The sequence below is a fragment of the Myxine glutinosa genome, chromosome 2, assembly GCF_964187855.1.
Source record: "Myxine glutinosa chromosome 2, kmMyxGlut1.1, whole genome shotgun sequence".
NCBI lineage: Eukaryota > Metazoa > Chordata > Myxini > Myxiniformes > Myxinidae > Myxine > Myxine glutinosa.
The window spans coordinates 271,171,182-271,197,314 of record NC_136262.1 but is presented as its reverse complement, the minus strand read 5'-3'; the positions used below and the strand labels follow the sequence as shown (position 1 = coordinate 271,197,314).

Below are 26,133 nucleotides of genomic sequence, written 5' to 3'. Positions count from 1 at the left end.
ACTACGTGTTCAGCGGAGAGGACTGCACCAGTGCCTTCAAAGGGAAAGGGAAGGTGGGGCCCCTGAAAATGCTTGAGAAGAACCCCAGGTTTCATAAGGCGTTCCGGCAACTCGGGAATAACTGGATCGTAAACCCTCTGGTACTGAAGCAGTTGGAACAATTCACCTGCCTGATGTACGGCCAAAGTCGTGATTCTTCAGTGGATGTTGTCCGAGCCAAGCTGCTCCGCAAGATGGTAGGCGAGAACGAGAAACTCACTTCCAAGTCTAAGGTCGACCTGGCTCGCCTTCCTCCCTGCCAGTCCGCTTTGAAGCCGCATGTCCAGCGTGTGAATCACCGCGTCTGCTTGTACAAACGAGCTGACGTACCCATTTTGGAAAAGCCTAAACCCTACGACCAGGGGCAGGGATGGATGAGGACTGACGAAGGAGTGTTAGAACCGTTGTGGGCATGTGGCCCGGTGCTACCAACGTCACTGGTTGATCTCCTGGACACTATTGATCATGAAGAGGAAGAGGATGATGATGATGATGAGGGGGAGGAGGGAGAAGAGGACGAATTTGACTTCGACAGTTTTGTTGAAAGCGATGATGAGTGAAGCATGTGATAGTGGAGAACACTGAAATTTCGGTCGAGATAGAGCGTCAATTCAAATTTTCGATAATGCTGGCACTCTTAATTTCCATGTTAACATACCAAGGACACATGTGGTCACTTCAAGACTGGTCTAATAATGATCTTTGACCCTCAAAATATGGGTCCAGACACCTTGTTTTTTCAGTTATCTGTAATATTGGCGGAGATATGGTGAATAACAGATTTATCCATAATGGCGGCTTAATTTGCATAAAAATGGCACGTGGGACATCCGGACAACTTTTTAACATAGCAAATCGTTTTCTACGCATTTTTTACAATACCTATAAATAAACCTATATAAAAACGCCTATTATAAATTGATTTCCAGGGATGCACGCTAACCCCCTCTACCAACTAGACTATTAAGACACATTCGCATGTATAACATACTGTTTAAAGAACACATTTGTATATGCACACGCACGCATGCATGCACTAACACGCATGCATACACATGCACACAAACATAAACACACACACACAAAGACAGAGATGGTTGGAATTTGGCAAAGATGGCACGAGAGGAAGTTTTGGCTGTGCAACGAGATAGGGGACCATACCCTGACATAGACCCAGACCAAAGGCGACGAAGAAAGAGTGTGGCAAGAGGAAATAATAATGGTGTCCCCCTGAAAGAGGGGCAAGACTGCTTTAGAAACAAAGACCAGGTGACTCAGGCAAAAACGAAGGGGAAAAGAATGGAAAAAGTGGATGGCGGTGGCAGAAATACAAGGGCGAGCAGCAAAATGAAAGAGAGGAGGATTGTGAAGATGAAGAAGAGCAGCACAGACTGGAAGAAGAGTTAGTCAACAAAATAGAAGAGACGAAATTGATAAAACTCAGAGAAAGACCAAAACTTTATCACATAGAAAACAAGAAAGAGAAATCAGTTTGCAGAGCCTCGCTAGGACGTGTTTTTGGTGGTTTTCAAGGCTTTTGTGTTAAAACAAATATGGCAGCCGAACCACATGACCGATGACATCATCATTTCTTTTTTCTCCACTATCTTATCCATAGATGATTCTCAAGAAATTTCATCTTGATCGGATGACGTTTTGCACTTGTCGAATTATGATGTCAAAAAATGAAGGAACCTATGACATCACATTGACATATAATATTCCCCATGGAGAGTACTTTACAATGAGCCATGTTTTAATTTTTTTCTATGCAGCACTTTCGGAGATATTGAGGTGCAACGTTTTTCGGTTTTTCCAAGATGACGCCCATACCACGTGACCTATGAAGTCATAATTACCATTATAAGATTCTACAGGCTGAGGTGCACCTATGGTGAAAAATTCCAGTAAATCGGACCAACGGCAGAGAAAATCATATTTATTCTGTGCGGACAAGCAAATAAAACAGACAGACAGACAAATGCAAAATCACTCATAGAGCGACACTTGGCAAAAGAGAACAAAGTAGAATGGCACTCGGTAGAGCATCCTTTTGACCTCAAAAATAATTATTCGTTGAATTCTGTGAGCTTAAATGCAAATCATCTTCAAATTTCAATTTAATCGGACGAAAACTGACAATTTTAGAAATCTGGCCTATGTTGACCTTTTGGCCTATGTTGACCTCAAAAAAAGTTGGTGGTTGGTTTCAGTAAGCTGATATGCAAATCCTATTCAAATTTCAAATCAATCGGATATGAAAATTGAGGATTTTAGAAATTTGAAAGAAAGTGGTTGACCTTTGGCCTATGTTGACCTTGTGACCTATGTTGACCTCAAAAATAGTTGTTGGTTGAATTCAGTTCGCTGATATGAAAATCCTATTCAAATTTCAAATCAATCGGATATGAAAATGGAGGATTTTAGAAATTTGAAAGAAAGTGGTTGACCTTTGGCTGATGTTGACCTTGTGACCTAAAATAGTTGTTGGTTGAATTCAGTTAACTGATATGAAAATCCTCTTCAAATTTCAAATCAATCGGATATGAAAATGGAGGATTTTTAAAATTTGAAAACGGTTGTTGATCTTTTGGCCTATGTTGACCTTTTGGCCTTTATTGATCACAAAAATAGTTGATGGTTGAATTCAGTTCGCTGATATGAAAATCCTATTCAAATTTCAAATCAATCGGATATGAAAATGGAGGATTTTAGAAATTTGAAAGAAAGTGGTTGACCTTTGGCCGATGTTGACCTTGTGACCTAAAATAGTTGTTGGTTGAATTCAGTTAACTGATATGAAAATCCTCTTCAAATTTCAAATCAATCGGATGTGAAAATGGAGGATTTTAGAAATTTGAAAAGGTTGTTGATCTTTTGGCCTATGTTGACCTTTTGGCCTTTGTTGATCACAAAAATAGTTGATGGTTGAATTCAGTTCGCTGATATGAAAATCCTATTCAAATTTCAAGTCAATCGGATAAAAATTGAGGATTTTAGAAATTTAAAAAAGTGGTTGACCTATGCCCTATGTTGACCTTTTGACCTCAAAATACATAGGATTTTGTCAGACCACAAACTTTACTATTTGGTGAAGTTTCTTGAAGGTCGGTTTAAACTTGTAACCTGTAGGCAAGTATAAGTGAGCGGACAGACAAACACATAAACACACAAACCGGAGTGATCAACATACCAGTCAAAAAACAACAACATTTGCCAAGTAACAAACAAACGGACTCAAATGCAATATCCTCTCCTCTGGCGAGGGTAACAATAACGGACAAAAATCAAAGTGACGTGAACCAACCATTCAATTATTAAAATGATTTCAAAATAATCCACCTTGAAGGAAATCAATGTCCACAAATGGCCCCACAAATAGAAACCAAATTCCACATTGGAGACAGAGATTAGAGACACAAAGAGAGCAACTGCGGAAGGAAGTAGGACAAATACAACAAACAGTTCAGGAAAGGAAACAGACACCCAAAACTAATAAAAAGATAATCCAAAGAATAAAAAACAAACAGAAAATCGAAGCCAAAGACCTCGAGTGCTTTGGTGCTGAAAACAAACTCAAAATAGAAATTATAACAAGGAAGATAAAAAAAAAAAACTATGAAGAAGGAAACAACAGGAGAAAACATGGATTGGGGAAACAAAAGCAGAATGTGTCAACTCCCCCTGAAAAAAAAAAAATGGAAAAATTCTGGAAAGAAATTTTTTAAGATTGAAAAGAACATAAGAAAGCAGAATGGGTCCCAAACTTGGAAAAGAAGAAGCAACATCGAGGAAATGTCCCCATTGATTAATTTATTGATGAGAAAATTAGAAAACAACTTCAAAAAAGACCAAACTTCAAAGCACAGGCCCAGATGGAATTCCAAATTTCTGGCTGAAACAACGTGATGCTCTTCACAATCTACGCCACGACATTTTTTTTTTTTTTTTTTTTTTTTTTGTATACAATATCGAGGCTCGTGAAAGAGCGAACATTAATCACACAGAAAGACAAACCGACACATAAAACATATAACATCGGGAGCGGTAGACAAGATGGGGAGAGAGGGGGAAGGACACAAACACAACATTTGAGAGCAGGGACCGAGAGACATGGAGACATCGAGAGATCTGAGAGAGGGCGAGGGCTTTGGGGGGGGGGGGGGGGGGCATGGGAAGGGGGCGGTGGGAAAGGTATAAAACATACGGACACTGCCAGGACTTCCAGGAAAGAAGTTGGAATTTCAAACAAGGTGGATCTGGGGTGAATTAGCGGGGGTAGAAAAGATCAAGGTTTTGGATGGGGGAAGATAAGAGATGGTGGTGAACAGCTGTTTTAAAGACCTGGAGGGAGGAGTGGGATTGAAGGGAGTGAGGGAGTTTGTTCCAGAGGCGGGAGAAAAGAGGAATGAAAGAGTGAAGGTGAGCAGAGAGCCGAGATTTTGGCAGTTTAACCATCAGAGGGTGGCTAGCAGATCTTGTGCAACCTGTAGGAATATTTGGGGGACAGAGCACAGAGAGAGCTGGGGGTGCAAGGCCGGAGAGGAGTCGGTAGAAGACAGAAAGACCACCTACCTGCCTGCGGTGAGTGAGTGAAAGGCCCTCAGAGATAGCTTCATCGCGGGAAATTCCAATAATTCTGAAAGCTTTGGTTTCAACAGCGTGAAGCCGAGCTAGGTGTGAGGCAGGAGCACCGGCCCATAGGGGAGAACAGTATTCCATTGAGCTGCGGATGAAAGCCTTGTATGTGGTGAGGAGCTCAGGTGTGCCGAGGAAGGACTTCGCACGACGGAGGATGCCCAGTCGGCGACTGGCTTTGGAGGCCAGCTTGGAAATGTGGTTTTCCCAAGAAAGATCATGGCAGATAGTGAGACCCAAAAGCTTGAGCGACAGAACTTCTTGGAGAGGATTGTTGAGAAAGTAGATGGGAGGGTTGTCCAGTCGATCTTTTCAGAGAGACATAGTAAGAGTGTGAGATTTGTCAGGATTGAAAGACATGTTCCACTTGTTTGACCAGTCTGTGATTTTGTCCAAGTCTTCAGAGAGTGAGGAGGCTGCAGACTGCCGATCTGAGGGAAGAGGAATGGAGCGGCAGAGAGTGGAGTCATCAGCAAAGAGATAGAGAGGATTTTCAAGAGAGTCAGAGAGATCATTGATGAAGACCAGAAAAAGCACGGGGCCCAGAACACTGCCTTGGGGAACTCCAGCCTGAACAGGAAGAGGAGATGAGAGAAACCCATTCAGGGCCACACGTTGACGAAGACTAGAGAGGAAGTCCGCCAGCCATGCGTGGAGATTTCCATGGATACCAAAGGAGGAGAGTTTGGTGAGCAGAGCGGGGTGCCAGACCGTGTCGAAGGCACGTGATATGTCGAGGGAGACAGCTCTAATTTCCTGTTTGGCATTGAGGACCTCCATCCATTGTTGAGACAGCAGAAGCAGCATGTCCAGAGTAGAGTGACCTGGTCTGAAACCAAATTGATGATCAGACATCAAGCCATTGGAGAAGAGGAAAGATTTCATATCCGAAGCAATGATGGATTCCATGACTTTGCTGATAATTGGGAGAAGGCTGATTGGTCTGTAGTTGCTAGGATCTGTTTTTGCACCTTTTTTGTGCAAAGCGGAGATGTTGGCTGATTTCCAAGCAGATGGCAGTTGACCTTGAGCAAAAGAGAGGGTGAAGAGAACAGAGAGAGGGTGAGATAGAGCGGCAGAGCAGGATTTTAGGACCCGTGGGCTGATGCCGTCGGATCCAGTTGCAGAATCAGAGTCGAGGGTTGACAGAAACTTTTCCACCTTGTCAGGAGGAAAGGACACGGAGTCCAGGAGCAGCAGGGTACGACTGGGTAATGGGTATGGTGGGTACAGAGAGGGATGGGTTTGGGACACAAGATTTAGAGGCAAACACAGAGTTGAGGCATTCAGCTTTTTCACGTGTGGAGTCAGCTGTGTAGCCGTTTGAGGTAAGGGAGGGGATGGAGGGGGAACAAACACCAGAAACGGATTTGACCAGACGCCACCAGGATTTGGAAGAGGGAGACAGATAAGAGAGTTCGGTCTTGAGAACGGAGAGATATTGTTTCCTCTCCTGAGGGTGGACACACACTTGTTTCGGGCTTTGTGAAAGGAAATGAGATTTTCTTCTGTTGGATTTGCTTTCCAGGAGACGAAGGCAAGTTGTTTCTGGGCAACAGCCTCACCACAAGATTCCGTGTACCATGGACGGGAGGAAGGGTATGACAACTGAAGACGAGATGGGATAAATCTGTGCATGAGAGAGAGCAATTTACTTTGGAAGAATTCCCAGGATGAGTTGATGTCAGAGGTGGTAGAGATGGGAGACCAGTCCAGATGATTGATGGCTGCTTGAAGACCGTGCCAGTTGGCCTGAGTGAAATGCCAGACTCGTCGACGCTGAGCAGGCTCCCTGAGGATGGTCAGAGAGATGTCCACTTTAACAAGAACATGATCAGATGATCCGATTGGAGCAGAAGAAGAGCAGCAGACATTTTCAGGGAAGCAGCAGACATTTAAGAGCAGCAGACATTTAACGAACTAATCCAAGAGGAAAAAGCAATGGATGAATGCCTCGTAGAAGGGAACACCTTTCTCATCCCAAAATCGGAAGAAACCCAACTCCTCCACAAATACAAACCAATAACATGCGTACCAACATACAAACATACAAACTGCTGACAGGAATCATCACAGAAGTGATGTGCCATCATCTAACACAGCAAGTAGGTTTAGAGGCAGAACAAAAGGGATGTAAGAGAGGGTGTTATGGAGCAATTGACCTCCTACTATTGAACAAGGCTGTACTTGAAAATTACAAAATGTGAAGAACTAAATGTTCCAAAGCCTGGATAGATGATAAGAAAGCTTTTATCAGTGTCCCACATTCGTGGATGACAAAATGCATGCAAATTCGCAAAATCAATCCCCAAATAATCACACTGATTGAGAAAGAATCACAGAATTTGAATCAAAGAAATCAAATCAAATCAAAGAAATCAAAAATCAATCAAAGAATCAAAAGAAAGAATTTTTCAGAATCAATGGAATCTCCCGCGATGACGCTATCTCCGAGGGCCTTTCACTTACTCACCGCAGGCAGGTTGGTGGTCTTTCCGTCTTCTACCGACTCCTCTCTGGCCTTGCTCCCCCAGCTCTCTCTGGGCTCTGTCCCCCAAATATTCCTACAGATCGCACAAGATCTGCCTGCAACCCTCTTATGTTAAACTGCCAAAATCAAGACTCTCTGCTCACCTTCACTCCTTCATTCCTCTTTTCTCCCGCCTCTGGAACAAACTCCCTCACTCTCTTCAATCCCACTCCTCCCTCCAGGTCTTTAAAACGGCTGTTCACCACCATCTCTTATCTTCCCCAATCCAAAACCTTGATCTTTTCTACCCCCGCTAATTTCACCCCAAATCCACTTTTTGAGGTGCCGACTTCTTTCCTGGAAGTCCTTGGTGTCCTTGCGGTTTATACCTATCCTGCCCCCCCCCCAGGCCCTCTCCCTCTCACACATCTCCCGATGTCCCTGCTCTCAAATGTTGTGTTTGTGTGCTTCCTCCCCTTCTCTCCCCATCTTGTCGACCGGTCCCCTTTTTATATACTTTGTTTGCTTGTTTGTTTGATTTGTTTGTTTGATAAATGTTAGCTCTTTCACGAGCCTCGACTCTGTATACAAAAAGAGAGAAGAAAAAAAGCAAGAAAAAAAAGCAATTGAGGTCTGGAATACCACATTGATATTACAGCACTCAATGAAATATCAAAATACCAGATGTGAAGATACGGCGTGGAATCTTCCAAGGAGACAGTCTTTCCCCGCTTCTGTTTTGTCTGGCTCTGGACCCACTAAGTAACCTCATCAATGAACAAGGACACGGATACACCCTAACAACCAATCGCCGAACATCCAAAGAAATAGGAAAGGTGACACATCTACTGTACATGGATGAGTTAAAGCTCTTCTCGCCAAATGACAAAAAAATTACCCGAACAACTAAAACTAGTTAAACGGTTTTCTGAGGACATTCAAATGGAATTTGGACTAGACAGGTGTGCCAGGTGCACATTTGTACAAGGTAAACCAACAAAAACAGACAATGTAAAAATTGACCTTGCCCCAACAATACAACAGTTCGAAGACGAAGCATCATACAAATACCTTGGAGTAAAAGAGGGCCACCAAATGTCACAAACAAATGCACGAAACAATCGCCAAAGAATACCTACGTAGAACGAAGCTGATCCTGAAAATATACCTCTCCCCAAGAAACAAAATCAAAGCCATAAACCAGTACCAGTGTTCCAATATAGCTGCGGAATAATAAACTGAGCCCAATCAGAAATCAACAAGTTAGACATCAAAACAAGAAAACTCCTTACCATACAAAAAAATATTTTACAAAAACCAGTGCATTCCGAGAATGTACCTGCCGAGATGAGAGGGGGGGAGCAGCCTGATGGAACTCAACCAGGTGCACAGAGCGACGAGTGTAGGACGAGCTGAGTATGTGAAATACTCAACAGACTATCGGATGGAATTTGCAAACAAACATGAACACAACAAACGTGAAAAATTATCCCTAACTCACCTTGCAAAGAATTTCCAAAAACAGGTGTAAAAAGAAGATTCCGCACTGGAAAATGAAACAGCAATAAATACAGCCCCAGCAATTGCAGAAAAAGACAAAAGAAATATATAAAAAGAAATATCAAGAAATATACAAATATACACTGGAAGAATGACAAAAGAGCAGGAAAATACAAAAAATAATGGGACAGAGTGGGGATAGAGAAAGAAGGCTCATTGGAATGGCGAAGAAGAGGTCATCTCAACTGGGATGGTGAACGAATCATAATAAATGCCAAAGATCAAGGACACGACACCATTGGATTTAAAAATATGGCGGGACTGAGCCAGACAGACAAGTGTAGATTCTGCAAGACAGAAACAGAAAGTACGAGTCACCTGCTCTCAGGATGGAAAAAACTATTATCAGAACTTTACACACAACAGCACAACGAAGTATGCAAAGTGATTCATTGGCAAATCTGCAAAAATTCAACATCCCAGTATCAGAAAACTCATGGAAACACGAACCAAGGGCAATCATTGAAAAGGAGGACGTCATGCTCACGTATGACCTGATGATTCCCTCGAGCGTGAACATCGAAAACAAAGCATTGCGTCCGGACATTGTACTCAGGAGCAAAAATGAAAAGACAGCATTGATGATCATTATTTGATGTTGATGATATCAGTACCCAGCGATTTTGGCCTAAAGAACGCAGAAATCAAGAAAATGACCAAATACCATGACCTCAAAAATGAGGTATCGAAATAGTGCCAGTGATAATTGGAGCAACAGAATGATGAAGAGGTACCTCACTGAGATTTTAAAAACCATCCCCGGGAATATTACCACAAAGGAACTGCAACTGGAGTCAATCCAGGGTTCGGTGATGATCCTGAAAAGATTCCTTGGAACAAATCTGAAAAAGTTGAACAGGTTGGTCCATGAACCGTGATCCCTTATAGAAGAGAAGGTGGATACTTTGGGTCCTGGGAGGACTCGGTTCTACCTCCAGAAACCCACAAATGGAGATAACAACTAACTAAACACACACACACACACACACACACACACACACACACACACACACACACACACACACACACACATACACACACACACACACACACACACACACAACATTTTTAAAAGCACACATTTAAATGTATACTGTACTGCTTCATGGACGCACTGCGCGAAGAGAACACGAGAACGGATGATGAACTTGAAGATGTATTCCAGAGACTTCATCGCCTTCAACAGGGGATCAGCATGATCCTCATTCTGCACATTATCAACATGGTAGCGCAGCACCTTCATGATTTTCCTGTGGAAAGGAAATTAAACTGCATAACAAAAAGAGCTGAGTTCAGACAAGTGCATAACATGGTGTGTACAGTGAATATCGGGGAAGGTAGGTGGGAGAACGAGGGGAGAAACTTGAAAGAGCGAGGAGGAGGGAAGGGGCCAAGTGTGCATGACATATACAATATATTGTTACGGCCCCGGGTTTCGGGTGTACTATGAGGTGGGGGCAGGCGGCGGTTATCCTCGGTTCTTCTCAAACCTACCGGGCCTGGGGCTACCGTGCGCGAATAACTTTGTGACTTCGTGCCGTGGCAGGTTGCTGGTCAACCGCAAGTGCCAACCATTTAACCACATGTTCCAGTGTCCGCCGTCTATTACCGTTTAACCAGAAGTTACGTGAGCTCTTGGCCAGGGCACGCGCCATCGATATGCACCACCTTTATCTTAATTAGATCTTTATGTGGCCGATGACACACAACACAACAGGCATTTTAAGGCCATTTTCCCTGTCAGAGCGGGGGTTAGCCTCATTATTGACTAGAGCGGATGTGGCTGATGATAGTAATAAGGTATCATGTTATGCGGTATCATGTCAATAATAAGGTATCATGCTATTAATAAGGTATCATGTCAATGATAAGGTATCATGTTATTAATAAGGTATCATGTTATTAATAAGGTATCATGTTATTAATAAGGTATCATGTTATTAATAAGGTATCATGTTATTAATAAGGTATCATGTTATTAATAAGGTATCATGTTATTAATAAGGTATCATGTTATTAATAAGGTATCATGTTATTAATAAGTTATCATGTTATTAATAAGGTATCATGTTATTAATAAGGTATCATGTTATTAATAAGGTATCATGTTATTAATAAGGTATCATGTTATTAATAAGGTATCATGTTATTAATAAGGTATCATGCTATTAATAAGGTATCATGTTATTAATAAGGTATCATGTTATTAATAAGGTATCATGTTATTAATAAGGTATCATGTTATTAATAAGGTATCATGTTATTAATAAGGTATCATGTTATTAATAAGGTATCATGTTATTAATAAGGTATCATGTTATTAATAAGGTATCATGTTATTAATAAGGTATCATGTTATTAATAAGGTATCATGTTATTAATAAGGTATCATGTTATTAATAAGGTATCATGTTATTAATAAGGTATCATGTTATTAATAAGGTATCATGTTATTAATAAGGTATCATGTTATTAATAAGGTATCATGTTATTAATAAGGTATCATGTTATTAATAAGGTATCATGTTATTAATAAGGTATCATGTTATTAATAAGGTATCATGTTATTAATAAGGTATCATGTTATTAATAAGGTATCATGTTATGAATAAGGTATCCTGGTCATAATAAGGTATCATGTTATTAATAAGGTATCATGTTATTAATAAGGTATCATGTTATTAATAAGGTATCATGTTATTAATAAGGTATCATGTTATTAATAAGGTATCATGTTATGAATAAGGTATCCTGGTCATAATAAGGTATCATGTTATTAATAAGGTATCATGTTATTAATAAAGTATCATGTTATGAATAAGGTATCCTGGTCATAATAAGGTATCATGTTATTAATAAGGTATCATGTTATTAATAATGTATCTTGCTATTAATAAGGTATCCTAGTCGTAATAAGGTCTAATGTTATTAACAAGGTTTAGACTGCTGAGACCCCTCAGACCTTTGACGACCCATAAGTCCCCCAAAACCCTTAAGACCACCAAGACCCCTGAAGACACAAAATACCCTTAAAGACCCAAAATACCCGGAAGACCCAAAATACCCTGAAGACCCAAAATACCCTGAAGACACAAAAGACCCTGAAGACCCAAAAGACCCTGAAGACCCAAAAGACCCCGAAGACACAAAACACCCCAAAGACCCAAAACACCCCAAAGACCCAAAACACCCCAAAGACCCAAAACACCCCAAAGACCCAAAACACCCCAAAGACCCAAAACACCCCAAAAACCCAAAACACCCCAAAGACCCAAAACACCCCAAAGAACCAAAATACCCTAAAAGGCCCTGAGGATCCAAAAGACCCTGAATACCCAAAACACCCTGAAGATCCAAAATACCTTGAAGACCCAAAAGACCTTGAAGACCCAAAAGACCAAGAAGACCCAAAACACCCCAAAGACCCAAAAAACCTGGAAGACCCCAAAGAACCAAAACACCCCAAAGACTCAAAAGACCCCGAAGACCTAAAACACCCCGAAGACCCAAAACACCTCGAAGACCCAAAACACCTCGAAGACCAAAAACACCCCGAAGACCCAAAACACCCCGGAGACCCAAAACACCCCGGAGACCCAAAACACCCCAGAGACCCAAAACACCCCGGAGACCCAAAAAACCCCGGAGACCCAAAACACCCCGGAGACCCAAAACACCCCGGAGACCCAAAACACCCCGGAGACCCAAAACACCCCGGAGACCCAAAACACCCCGGAGACCCAAAACACCCAGGAGACCCAAAACACCCCGGAGACCAAAAACACCCCGGAGACCCAAAACACCCCGGAGACCCAAAACACCCCGGAGACCCAAAACACCCCGGAGACCCAAAACACCCAGGAGACCCAAAACACCCCGGAGACCCAAAACACCCCGGAGACCCAAAACACCCCTGAGACCAAAAACACCCCTGAGACCCAAAACACCCCTGAGACCCAAAACACCCCTGAGACCCAAAACACCCCAGAGACCCAAAACACCCCGGAGACCCAAAACACCCCGGAGACCCAAGACACGCTGAAGATCCAAAACACCCCGAAGAGCACAAAAGACCCTGAAGACCCAACACCCCGAAGACCCAAAACACCCCAAAGACCCAAAACACCCCAAAGACCCAAAATACCCTTAAAGGCCCTGAGAATCCAAAAAACCCTGAAGACCCAAAAACACCCTGAAGACCCAAAATACCATGAACACCAAAAACACCCCGAAGACCCCAGAAACCCAGAAGACCCCAAAGACCCAAAACACCCCAAAGAAGAAAAACACCCTTAAAGGCCCAGAGGATCCAAAAGACCCTGAAGACCCAAGGCTCTGAAGATGACTGCACTGGTGTTTCACCAATGAATTACCCCTCATATAGATGACCCATACATTATGTAACTTGGTATGTGGGAATAAAAGTTGCTGTACATCTATAAAAGACCGTCTGGAAAACCCTCCCATCTACTTTCTCAACAATCTTCTCAAATAACTTCTGTCACTCAAGCTTTTTGGGTCCCATTATCTACCATGATCTTTCCTGGGAAAACCACATTTTCAAGCTGGCCTCGAAAGGCAGTCGCCCCTGAGCTCCTCACCACATACAAAGCTTTCATCCACAGCTTGATGGAGTACTGCTCCCCCTCTGAGCTGGTGCTCCTGCCTCACACCCAGCTCGGCATCACGCTGTAGTAACCAAAGGCTTTCAGAGTCATTGAAATCTCCCACGATGAAGCTGATTCTGAGGGCCTTTCACTCTCTCACCGCAGGCAGGTTGGTGGTCTTTCTGTCGTCTACCAAATCCTGTCCGGCCTAGCTCCCCCTGCTCTGTCCCCCAAATATTCCTGCAGGATGCACAAGATCTTTCAGCAACCCTTTTGTGGTGAAACTGGCAAAATCATCAAACAAAAATTTTTCTCCGGCGTCTGGAACAAACTCCCACTCTTAAATCGCACTCCTTCCTCGAAGTCTTCAAAACAGCTATTCACCACCAACTCTTATCTTCCCCCTTCCAAAACTTTGATCTTTTCTACCCATGTTAATAGACCTCAAATCCACCTCTTTCAATCTCTAACCTCATTCCTGAAATTCCGAGTAGTGTTCATTTGTTTTTTTACCGTGTCCACCCCCCTCCCTCACCCCTCTCTCCTTTCCACAGATCTACCGATGTCCCTGTTCTCTGCTGTTGTTGTGCTTGTGTGCTTCCCTCTTACACCCGCTATTGCCTCCAGCTCCCTTCATTGTATATTTTATGTGCCCGTTCACGTTTTTACGGCGGAGCTGATAGGACAAAGCCATCTAGAACAATGTTTGGCTGTACGTATGCTGAACGTATGTAACCAGTCTCAATGCAATCATGCATGTATGTCCCCTCAAACGTATACCAATCAGAGCTGAGGATCCGGTCACATGACAGGGGTGATGTGATGTCATTACGGCGGTAGGGCGGCTAACTCCACACACCGCCATTTTGATTCCTATGCAGTTCAGGCCAGACATATCGTTAAACCTGTCATGTATCACAATCTGCATGATCTACCTCAACGTTTTTCATTCAGTGTGAAACACAAACACGTGAAACACATGAGGTAAAACACATGAAAAAAAGCATATTTTACAACACTTGATTGTTATCGTGCTGTGGTTGTTGTTGTTTGTGGGTTTTTTCTGTGTCGTTTTATATATTTTTCTATTGCTTCACAAAATATCACTACTGTATACATAATTTTGTATGCTCGTTCTGTGTCCTTCTAAAGGGTTTCTACTGTCGTAGAATAATAAATGTTTCCGTTCAAACTGCTGTGTGAATAAACCATACATTCGGGCTTCTTCCTCTTCTTCAAACTCACAAAGAGGCTTTTAGAAATGGAAAATTCGTGATTAAACAAACGATTTTTTACGTTGTAGATGTTTGGTTCCTGTGTTTACAGTGTTTGTATGTATGTCCCTCACATATTTATCCTACATATTGGGTGAGTTTTATATCCACAATTACGCTTCAGAAAGGTAGAATGTAAGTTATGCTATTTGGCTTTGCCAGTCATGTTTCCTTCAACACGCTTCAGGGAACGTTCATATATTACGTCATATACCTGGTTGGGGCAAATTATCACACTTGAATTATGACAACAGGGTGATGATATATGATGGGGGGGGGGGGGGGTGCATGCCCCCCAGATAATATAGAATTAAAACTTTGATTTTGATTAAGGGCTCTTCAAACATTGAAGCATTTCTTATAACTGCCTCCAACCACCCGAAACCTGGTGTTGGCTTAAACAGTTAGGGTGAAGGGCCTGGGATCCTAGGGTCCTGAGTTCGAATCCCAGTCAGCCGTTGAATTAACACCAGGTGGGGTTGGCTCAGCCTGTCATCCTTCCCAGGTGGGCCAAATGAGTACCAACTCACTGGGTCCTCTCTCAAGGAGGTCGGTGGCAGGATTTGCACTCCGGCCGCCGTAAAACACCTCATTCCGTAACACGCACAGTGGTGTGTGTCGGGATGGTGCTGAGGTCACTTTGATAGTGTTGACTAACTGACCAACATATAGAATAAACCATGTGGTGTCTCAATGCAATCTCTTCATTTCCATGGTGACAGACAGCTTAGAGACTTACAGTACTTCAAAATAATTTAATACTGACATTATTTGTTAATTGGTACCTCCACCCAGGTCATACTGTCCTCTTCAACTAAAGTATCAAACAAGCCCGGCTCAGTCACTGTTAGACTTTCGGGCTTGTTTGTGTTTAGCCTCGATTTTGTATACAAAAAATAAATAAATAAACGTTGGTCTACGAGTGTGTTGCTCAATGTTTTCTTTAAATAAAGTAACTTTATTTTCCCATTAATTATTTATAATAAATTTCTGATGCGTTTACCCTTAAAAATCTTCTACGCTCGTGGTTTGGATCCGAAGGCTGATAATATGGAGTATGCGGGAGCGGGGATGTTCGGGGTAGACCGGGGGGGTGGGGGGGCTGCCATATTTATGTCTGCGAAGGGATTGTTTTTTGGTCCTTGTTGAATTGTACCGTTTCCTGGCAAAAGCAAACACAGGTTTAATTGTTTAATTGCATACAAAGAATAGAAATACTTACGCATATGCAAGAGTGGCACTGAAATGCTGAGAAATGTAGGCCTCCAAAACTGGATGGAAATGCTGGAACTTCCTGTCAGCCATCAGTCGGATGATGAAAATCTGTGGGCATGAGCAAAGACCCAGTATGTCAACGATGTGGACAGAGCACGACACGGTACACACATTGGCCTTAGTGTCAAATGGATCAAAAAAGAAATAATACACCTGTCAAGTCTGTCTTCTGTCTGTCTCTCAATCTATCACATAAAACCTTGTGAGATGATAGAATCTCATGAGATCGTGAACTCCAGTGGCCAGAAAAACTATTCACCCCCTTCCAATAATGCCACGCTTCGATGAACTAGTACACCCGCTCACTACGGGAACGTAAGGGGAAGTCATGTTATTATCCTTATTATCACGACACTAACATTTACATCGGCGATGGTATCGGGGCAGGGCAACACCACGTGTTACAGAAACCCCTTGGGGAGGGTGATATTGTTTTGTAACAACATTAATATTATGATATTATAATTACGCTCACCAGAGGGGAGGAGAGGGTATTACATTGGGGTCCGTTATTTATTTATTTTGTCTGTTTGGTACTTGCAAAATCGAAGATTTCTCATCGATTTTCCAAAATCGAAGATTTTTCATCGATTTTCCAAAATCGAAGATTTCTCATCGATTATCCAAAATCGAAGATTTTCCAAGTGTTGGTTGGTCTTGTGTGTTATTCTGTCTGTCTGTGTGTTTGTATGTCAATCGCCTACAGGTCACAATTCCAAATCGATCGTCATTAAACTTTGCCAAGTCGTAGAGATGGTCACAACTGAGAAGCCTATTCATTTTGAGGTCAAAGGTCACCAAGAGGTCAGATTTCTAAAATCGTCATTTTTCATCCAATTGCCTGGAATGTTGAACAGAATTTGCATATCGAGTCACTGAATTGGGAAAACCAACTATTTTTGAAGTCAAAAGGTCAAAGGTCAACGCAAGGTCAAACTTCTAAAATCATCAATTTTCATCTGAAAAATCGTCAATGTTCAGCCGATTGACTTGAAATTTAAACAGCAATTAAATACTGCCTCAATTCATCGGGAAACCAACTATTTTTGAAGGTCAAAGATCAAAGGTCAACTCAAGGTCAAGCTTCTAAAATCATCAATTTTCATCTTAAAAAATCATCAATTTTCATCCTATTAACTTGAAAATTAAACAGCAATTACATAGTGCATCACTGTATTGGGAAAGCAACTATTTTTGAGGTCAAAGGGCAACTCAAGGTTTCTGTAAAAGCCATTTTCATCTGAAAAATCATCAATTTTCATCCGATTAACCTGAAGATTAAACAGCAATTGCATAGTGCATAACTGAATTGGGAAAACAACTATTTTTGACATGCAGAAGACCCCTTAAACCCAAAAAACTTGAAGACCCTTGAAGACCCTGAAGACCTAAGGTACCTCAAAAACCCCAAAGACCTGAAGTACCTCAAATACCCCAAAGACCAAAAAGACCCAGCGGACCCAAAATACACCAAAGAACCTTAGAGAGACCATGAAGACCCAAAATACCCCAAAATCCCTTAAAGACCCCGGATACCCAAAAGACCCAGAGGACCCAAAATAACCTTAAAGACCGCAAAGACCCAAAAGACCTAAAAGACCCCCAAAAAACCCAGAGGACCCAAAATATCACAAAGACCCCGTAGAACCTTAGACCCTGAAGAACCTTAGACCCCAAAGACACAAAAGACCTATAGAACCCAAAAGATCCTTAAAACCCCTGAAGACCTAAAGTACCTCTAAGATCCCAAAGACTGAAAAGATCCAGAGGACACAAAAGATCCTGAAGCCCCTTAAAGATCCTGGATACCCAAAAGACCCAGAGGACCCCAAAGACCCCAAAGGACCTTAAGACCATGAAGACCCAAAAGATCCTGAAGACCCTTAAATATCCCAAATACCCAAAATACTCAGAAGACCCAAAAGACCCTTAAAGACCACAAATACACAAAAGACCACGAAGACCCAAAAAAACCTCAAAGAGCCTGAATAACCTTAAATAACCTGAAGACCCAAAAGGCCCAGAGGACCCAAAGGATCCTTAAAATCCCCAAAGACCTAAAGTACCTCAAAGACCTCGAAGACCAAAAAGACACAGAGGACCAAAAAGACCACGAATAACCCTAAATACAATGAAGACCCAAAAGACCCTGAAGACCACAAATACTTTGAAGAACCTTAAAGACTACAAAGATTTAAAAAAAAAAAAACAGAGGACCCAAAAGACCCTTAAAGATCACAAAGACCCCAAAGACCCCCCGAAGAGTGAAAAACCCCCAAAGACTCCGAAGAACCTTAAAGACCACAAAGATCCAAAAGACCCAGAGGACCCAAAATACCCCAAAGACCCTGAAGAACCTTAAAGAACCCGAAGGCCCAAAAGACCCAGATGATTCAAAAGACCCTGAAGACCCACAAGACCTGTTTAAAGATCCAAAAGACCCCTTAAAAACCTAAGACCCAAATGACACGGAGGACCCAGAGGACCCAAAAGGCTCCAAAATCCCTTAAAGACCCAAAAGACTCCAAAAACAAGACCCATAAATACCCTGAAAACCCCAAAAACCCAGAGGACCCAAAAGACCACAAAGATTCCAAAGAACCTCGAAGACCCCGAAGACCCAAAAGACCCGGAGGACCAAAAAGACCACAAATAACCCTAAATACAATGAAGACCCAAAAGACCCAGATGATTCAAAAGACCCCAAAGACCCACAAGACCCGTTCAAAGATCAAAAAGACCCCTTAAAAACCTAAGACCCCAAAGACCCAAATGACGCGGAGGATCCAGAGGACCCAAAAGGCTCCAAAAACCCTTACAGACCCAAAAGACCCAAAAGACAAGACCCAAAATACCCTGAAGACCCAAAAAACCTTGAGGACCCAAAAGACCACAACGACTCCGAAGAACCTTAAAGACCACGAAGACACAAAAGACCCAGAGGACCTAGAGGACCCAGAAGACTCAAAAACCCCTAAAGACCCAAAATACCCTAAAGACCCAAAATACCCTGAAGACCCAAAAGACCCAGAGGATTCTAAATACCCCAAAGACCAATAAAAACTCCAAAGACCCCACAGACCCAAAAGACCCAGAGGACCCTAAATATCCTTTTAGGCCCAAAGACCCCGCCCAGAGATACAGAGGACTTGAATTGTTGTTATTACTTTTGTTATTTGAAACAGCCTTGGAAAATCTCCATGACAAGCCTTAATATGGCATTTCCTCAAGGAGGAAAAACCCCCTGGGGCAGGGGAGGGGAGGTGGGGATTACAGCCTTGTAAAAACAGCACAGAAAGTTATTTATACACTTTAACACCCCCTTAAAAACATCATTACAGGTTCCGCCAAGGCTGCAATCTAGCTGCCGCCTGCTTCACCATCATATTCAGTTATGTGATTGGAATGGCACTTGGGGGTGTTTGGCAGGCTACAGGTTTGGTGTTCGCTCCAAGCCTGGATGGCAACCTGTTTAATTTGCACAGGCTAAGGACTAGAAAGTCACTGCGAGATATCATCAAGGAACTACTTGATGCAGATGATGCTGCATTCGCCTGTAATAAGGTGGAGGAACTGCAGAAAATTATTGATGCCCTGCATGATGCCTGCACAAGGTGGGGACTGACAATTGGTAAAGAAAAAACAGAGATACTACACCAACCATCACAATCAGCTGGAGTGATGCCCATCATTCTTGGAGACACACCATTAAAAATAACGAACAGGTTTGTGTACTTGGGAAGCATGATCACCAGTGATGGACACCTGGATGGCGAAATCCAGAGGAGATTAGCCTGGGCAACATCCACGTTTTACTCACTCCAAAGTCGAGCGTGGTGTCATTCAGGTCTATCCCTCAACACCAAGCTGATTGGATACCACTTTGTCATCTTGGCAAAACTGCTACATGGTAGAGAGACCTGGGTGACCCTAAATAAATGACACCAGCTGGAGATGTTCCACCAGAGATGCTTATGCCACATCATGCATATTCGCTGGCGGCAAAAGATCACTAATATGGAAGTCCTAGCTAATGCCAACATAATAACTATAAGCACGATGGTGAAGAAGTCAAGACTGAGGTGGCTGGGTCACGTGAGCCATATTGCAGACCATTGTCTCGCAAAAAGAGTACATTTTGTGAAATAACCACTGGAACACGCCCATGTGGCAGGCCCTGTAAACATTGAAAGGATGACATCAAGGAAGACCTAAATATCTTCAATATTGATGGGGCAATGGTATGACTTGACACAAATAAGGCAAAGCTGGAGAGCAGCTATTAGAAAGGGTGCATTGATTGCAGAGGCTGCTGTTGCTGCGAATGCGGCCCAGCAGCGCGAGAGATGGCACAGATGGCTACAGTGTCGCCCATCGTCATAATTGACATGGACATATTGATTGATTGATTGATTGACACTTCAACCCGGATTTTGCCCAAGGCGGAAACCCCCCATGGGGACGGGGGCAACTTAAGTCATTACAAACTCCATCATTTGACCCTTAGTCCTCCTGTCAAATTTGGTTCAGATTGGATAAGTAACGACCAAATGTATCACGGTCAGACAGACGGACCCCAAATTGTGAATTTTTTAATTATATTGAAATAAATTTTACATTCATAACTAAAGAGATCACACGAAACACTGTTTTTGTTGAAGGAATTTACATGTCAGGAATATCTGCAAAAAACATGTACAAATCAAAATTCACTAGTTGCAAAAGTATTCAGCCCCTTAGGTCAGCACTTGGTGGAAGCACCTTTTGCAGCAAGGATTGCTGCGAGTGTTGTTGGGTCGGCCTCTACCACCTTGGCACAGTGAGATGGTGAAATCTTTGCCCATTCTTCACGTGAAAATAATTCTGCCAAGTCTGATGGGAATCGTCGATGGACGGCAATCTTCAAGGGTCGCCATAAATGTTCAAGTGGGATCAAGTGAGGGCTTTAACTGGGATTTAATATACTCGAGAACATTTCTTTTCTTCTCATTCAGCCACTCCAGTGTCGCTTTAGCGTTGTGCCTCGGATCATTGTTCAGCTGAAATGTGAATCTCCGACCCAGTTTCGGATTAATGGCCGACTCAAGCAGGTTTTTTATTATCAAGGATTCTCCTGTACATTGCACCATCTCCCTTCTATCCTGACAAACATTGCCAGTCCTGGTTGATTAAAAGCATCCCCATAACATGATGCTGCCATCGCCATGATTGACAGGAGGGATGGTGTTGACTGGGCGATGTACAGTGTTAGGCTTGCGCCAGATGCATCGCTTTGAATTTAGACCAAAAGGTTTTAGTCTCGTCTTACCACAAAACTTTTCTTCAAATGACTACAGCATTGAAGCTTTCTCGCAAACTCCATTCGAGATTTTAGATGGGTCTTTTCAGTAATGGCTTCTTTCTTGCCTCCTGTCCTTAGATGCCAGCTTTGTGAAGGGAGCATTATATTGTTGATTGATAAACACCGACCCCCATCTCGGACATCGAGTCTTGCAGATTGCAGATCATGCCAGTTGGCTGGGTGTGGGTACCTCTCTCACCAGCCATGGCTCTTCAGCAAAGGACTTCTGCGACCCACTGGGACTGACACAATCTGTCAATTTCCCGACCCGGATCTCAGTCAACGGAGCATATTCTCTTCTGGACTTGTTTTATGACTAACTTCCCTGAAAATGTCTGCTGCTCTTCTTCTGCTCCAATCGGCTCATCTGATCATGTGCTTGTTAAAGTGGACATCTCTCTGACCATTCTCAGAGAGCCTCCTCAGCGTCGACGAGTCTGGCATTTCACTCAGGCCAACTGGCACGGTCTTCAAGCAGCCATCAATCATCTGGACTGGTCTCCCATCTCTACCGCCTCTGACATCAACTCATCCTGGGAATTCTTCCAAAGTAAATTGCTCTCTCTCATGCACAGATTTATCCCATCTCGTCTTCAGTTGTCATAGCCTTCCTCCCGTCCATGGTACACGGAATCTTGTGGTGACGCTGTTGCCCAGAAACAACTTGCTTTCGTCTCCTGGAAAGCAAATCCAACGGAAGGAAATCTCATTTCCTTTCACAAAGCCCGAAACAAGTGTGTGTCCACCCTCAGGAGAGCCAGGAAACAATATCTCTCCGTTCTCAAGACCGAACTCTCTTATCTGTCTCCCTCTTCCAAATCCTGGTGGCGTCTGGTCAAATCTGTTTCTGGTGTTTGTTCCCCCTCCATCCCCTTCCTCACCTCAAACGGCTACACGGCTGACTCCGCACGTGAAAAAGCTGAATGCCTGAACTCTGTGTTTGCCTCTAAATCTTGTGTCCCAAACCCATCCCTCTCTGTACCCACCGTACCCAGTGGTCCCCAGCTGCTCCTGGACTCTGTGTCCTTTCCTCCTGACAAGGTGGAAAAGTTTCTGTCAACCCTCGAATCTGATTCTGCAACTGGACCTGACGGCATCAGCCCACGGGTCCTAAAATCCTGTTCTTCCGCTCTTTCACTTCCTCTCTCTGTTCTCTTCACCCTCTCTTTTGCTCAAGGTCATCTGCCATCTGTTTGGAAATCAGACAACATCACCGCTTTGCACAAAAAAGGTGCAAAAATAGATCCGAGCAACTACAGACCAATCAGCCTTCTCCCAATTATCAGCAAAGTCATGGAATCCATCATTGCTTCAGATATGAAATCTTTCCTCTTCCCCAATGGCTTGATCTCTGATCATCAATTTGGTTTCAGACCTGGTCACTCTATTCTGGACATGCTGCTTCTGCTTTCTCAACAATGGATGGAGGTCCTCAATGCCAAACAGGAAATTAGAGCTGTCTCCCTTGACATGTCACGTGCCTTCGATACGGTCTGGCACCCCGCTCTGCTCACCAAACTCTCCTCCTTTGGTATCCATGGTAATCTCCACGCATGGCTGGCGGACTTCCTCTTGAGTCGTAGTCAATGTGTGGCCCTGAATGGGGTTCTCTCATCTCCTCTTCCTGTTCAGGCTGGAGTTCCCCAAGGCAATGTTCTGGGCCCTGTGCTTTTTCTGGTCTTCATCAATGATCTCTCTGACTCTCTTGAAAATCCTCTCTATCTCTTTGCTGATGACTCTACTCTCTGTCGCTCCATTCCTCATCCCTCAGATCGGCAGTCTGCAGCCTCCTCACTCTCTGCAGACCTGGACAAAATCACAGACTGGGCAAACAAGTGGAACATGTCTTTCAATCCTGACAAATCTCACACTCTTACGATGTCTCTCCGAAAAGACCGACTGGACAACCCTCCCATCCACTTTCTGAATAATCCTCTCCAATAAGTTCTGTCACTCAAGCTTTTGGGTCTCACTATCTGCCATGATCTTTCCTGGGAAAACCACATTTCAAATCTGGCCTCCAAAGCCAGTCGCCGACTGGGCATTCTCCGTCGTGCGAAGTCCTTCCTTGGCACACCTGAGCTCCTCACCACATACAAGGCTTTCATCCGCAGCTCAATGGAATACTGGTCTCCCCTCTGGGCTGGTGCTCCTGCCTCACACCTAGCTCGTCTTCACGCTGTTGAAACCAAAGCGTTCAGAATCATTGGAATCTCCGCGATGAAGCTAACTCCGAGGGCCTTTCACTCACTCACCGCAGGCAGGTTGGTGGCCTTTCCGTCTTCTACCGACTCCTCTCTGGCCTTGCCCCCCCAGCTCACTCTGGGCTCTGTCCCCCAAATATTCCTGCAGGTCGCACAAGATCTGCCTGCAACCCTCTTATGGTTAAACTGCCAAAAACAAGACTCTCTGGTCACCTTCACTCCTTCATTCCGTTTTTTCTCCCGCCTCTGGAACAAACTCCCTCACTCTCTTCAATCCCACTCCACCCTCCAGGTCTTTAAAACAGCTGTTCACCACCATCTCTTATCTTCCCCCATCCAAAACCTTGATCTTTTCTACCCCCGCTAATTTCACCCCAAATCCACTTTTTTGAAATACCAACTTCTGTCCTGGAAGTCCTTGTGTTTTATACTTCTCCCACCCCCCCCCCCCCCTTCCCACGCCTCCTCCCCCCAACCCCTCTCCCTCCCACACATCTCCCTGCTCTCAAATGTTATGTTTGTGTGCCTCCCCTTCTCTCCCCATCTTGTCTTCCGCTCCCTCTTTTTATATATTTTGTTTGTCTGGTTGATTTGTTTGTGAAATAAATGTTAGCTCTTTCACGAGCCTCGATTCAGTATACAAAAAAAGAAGAAGATCTTTCAAAGTAATTGTTGGATTTACAGTGACATCCCAAACCAGTTTCCTGCTTGCTCGGCTGCTGAGTTTGGACGGGCGACCTGATCTCGGTGGAGTCTGTGTGGTATGATACGTCTTCCACTTCTTCATGATAGATTTCACCATACTCAACAGAATAATGAGTGACCTTCCGAGTTGGAAGACAGACAGTTGGGGTGGGAGAGGCAGAGAGTTGGGATCAGGGGAAGGCTGAAGACTTCCGGTGTCAGGGTTTTTCAAGATTTGGGGTTGGGGGGAAGGAGGGATTGAGGACTCATGATTGTGGGGATGGACGGAGTTAAGGACTCGGCGTTGGGGGGCAGGAGTTGAGCACTTGGGGTTAAGGGAGGAGGGAGTTGATGACTCAGGGTTGGGGGGGGAGGGGAGGGTTGATTTAATCGAGCAATATTTTTCGGAACAAATAACTTGAGAATATTAAATTCCCATGATATTTAACTATTGTTTACATAATATACACTTCTTTAAGTATATACTTCAATTTTAATAAAATAATGATTTTAAAGCTTGTTCAAAAAAAAGAATCCAGAGGTTTATCACAATTGAAGCAGTTTTACACAAGCCCTGTTTAACATTCCCAGGTACTGCTGCAGTGTTCAAGTATATAATTAAATTTAAAGGAAATAAAGAATGCAGAAGTCGTAGAAATAGATTCATTCTGCATTTTACCCTGAGTCGATGACATCACCCTATCTACCATGTTACAATAGTTCTTCGTGCCTGCTGTTGTTTATGTCCTTTATGACATCCTTAAAAACAGTCCTTTATGACGCTTCCTGTTTGGAATGATTTTCAATTTTGCTTGACTGCCAAGCAGGTAGACAGAGTAAAAGTATTACCTCACTCACCTCTGCACATGAGCGATCAGGAGGACTTCAGAGACAAAGTACGTTGAAACAGCAGATTTGTTTTCCTCTATTCACATTCCGGTTCGTGTTCCAAGTATAACAATCAATTCAAATAAGTTGTTCCTCAATCATAAACTGATAACACATACGGACGGACACATGGACACGCACCAGTTGCTTATCCCCACTTTTAGCTTCGCGTGCGCAGGGTACAAACAATGATCACCGCCCCCTGTATTATTTAAACTTACACAATGTGACGTTTCACAAATGATAACTCATTGGGAAAACAAAGATGAAGAAGAGGACAATTCGATTTTAAAGGACACGAGATGTTCAATCCACATTTTTAATTCACCCCAGATCCACTTTTTTGAAATACCGACTGCTTTCCTGGAAGTCCTAGGAATGTCCATGTTTTTTATACCTTTCGCGCCCCTCTCCACCCCCCCCCCCCCTTCCCGTTCCTCCCCCCCTCCCCTCACAGATCTCCTGATGTCCCTGTTCTCTACTGTTGTGATTGTGTACTTCCCTGTCTCTCCCTATCTTGTCTCCCGCTCCCTTTATCATATGTTTTATGTGTCAGTTTGTCTGTTTTTTTTTGTTTGTTTGTTTTTGTTTTTTTGTATACAAGATCGAGGCTCGTGAAAGAGCGAAAATTCTGTTCTGTTCGTGATAATGTTCCTCTTACACGAGCCTCGACCTTGTATACAAAAAAAATAATCCCGATAGTGAGAAAGCACAACAACAAGGGCGGCGTGTGGGACAGGCGGTTACAATGGTGTGGTGCTTGGTACGCACCAGGGCGTCAAACACCAAGTTGTCGTACAGCTCGCTCTCGGAGTTCTCCATCATGATGTTGAACAGAGCATCGAGTGTGTCTTGTAGAAACTATGTGACAAAAGGAACACAACCTGAACAGCTCAAAGTACAACATGAACTTTCTTCATGATAAGAGAACGATCCGCAACACAAGCGGTGATGTCAAACGGGAAGCAAAATACATATAAAGATGTGTACAGCAATGAGAGCAAAATCTCCTATTCGTTCTCACTTAACATACGTTAATGTAACACTATGCAAATAAGATGATGAAAGTTCACAGAAGATTAAATGTGACGCAAGGTGACAAAAGGTGACGCAAGTTTACCAACGTTGACGCAAGCAAGTCTGTATACTCAGT

At 43.3% G+C, this 26,133-nt stretch overlaps 1 protein-coding gene across 2 annotated transcripts in view; it reads right to left on the bottom strand.

The window, feature by feature from the left end:
- Positions 1–26,133, bottom strand: part of LOC137420545 (dedicator of cytokinesis protein 1) — a gene marked incomplete in the record, with an annotated part of 615,378 nt that overhangs the window by 369,527 nt on the left and 219,718 nt on the right. For both annotated transcript variants that reach the window (XM_078772553.1, XM_078772554.1), the window contains 3 exon segments: positions 9,823–9,957; positions 15,811–15,911; positions 25,752–25,841. In XM_078772553.1, the coding sequence (XP_078628679.1) occupies positions 9,823–9,957; positions 15,811–15,911; positions 25,752–25,841 (326 nt within the window).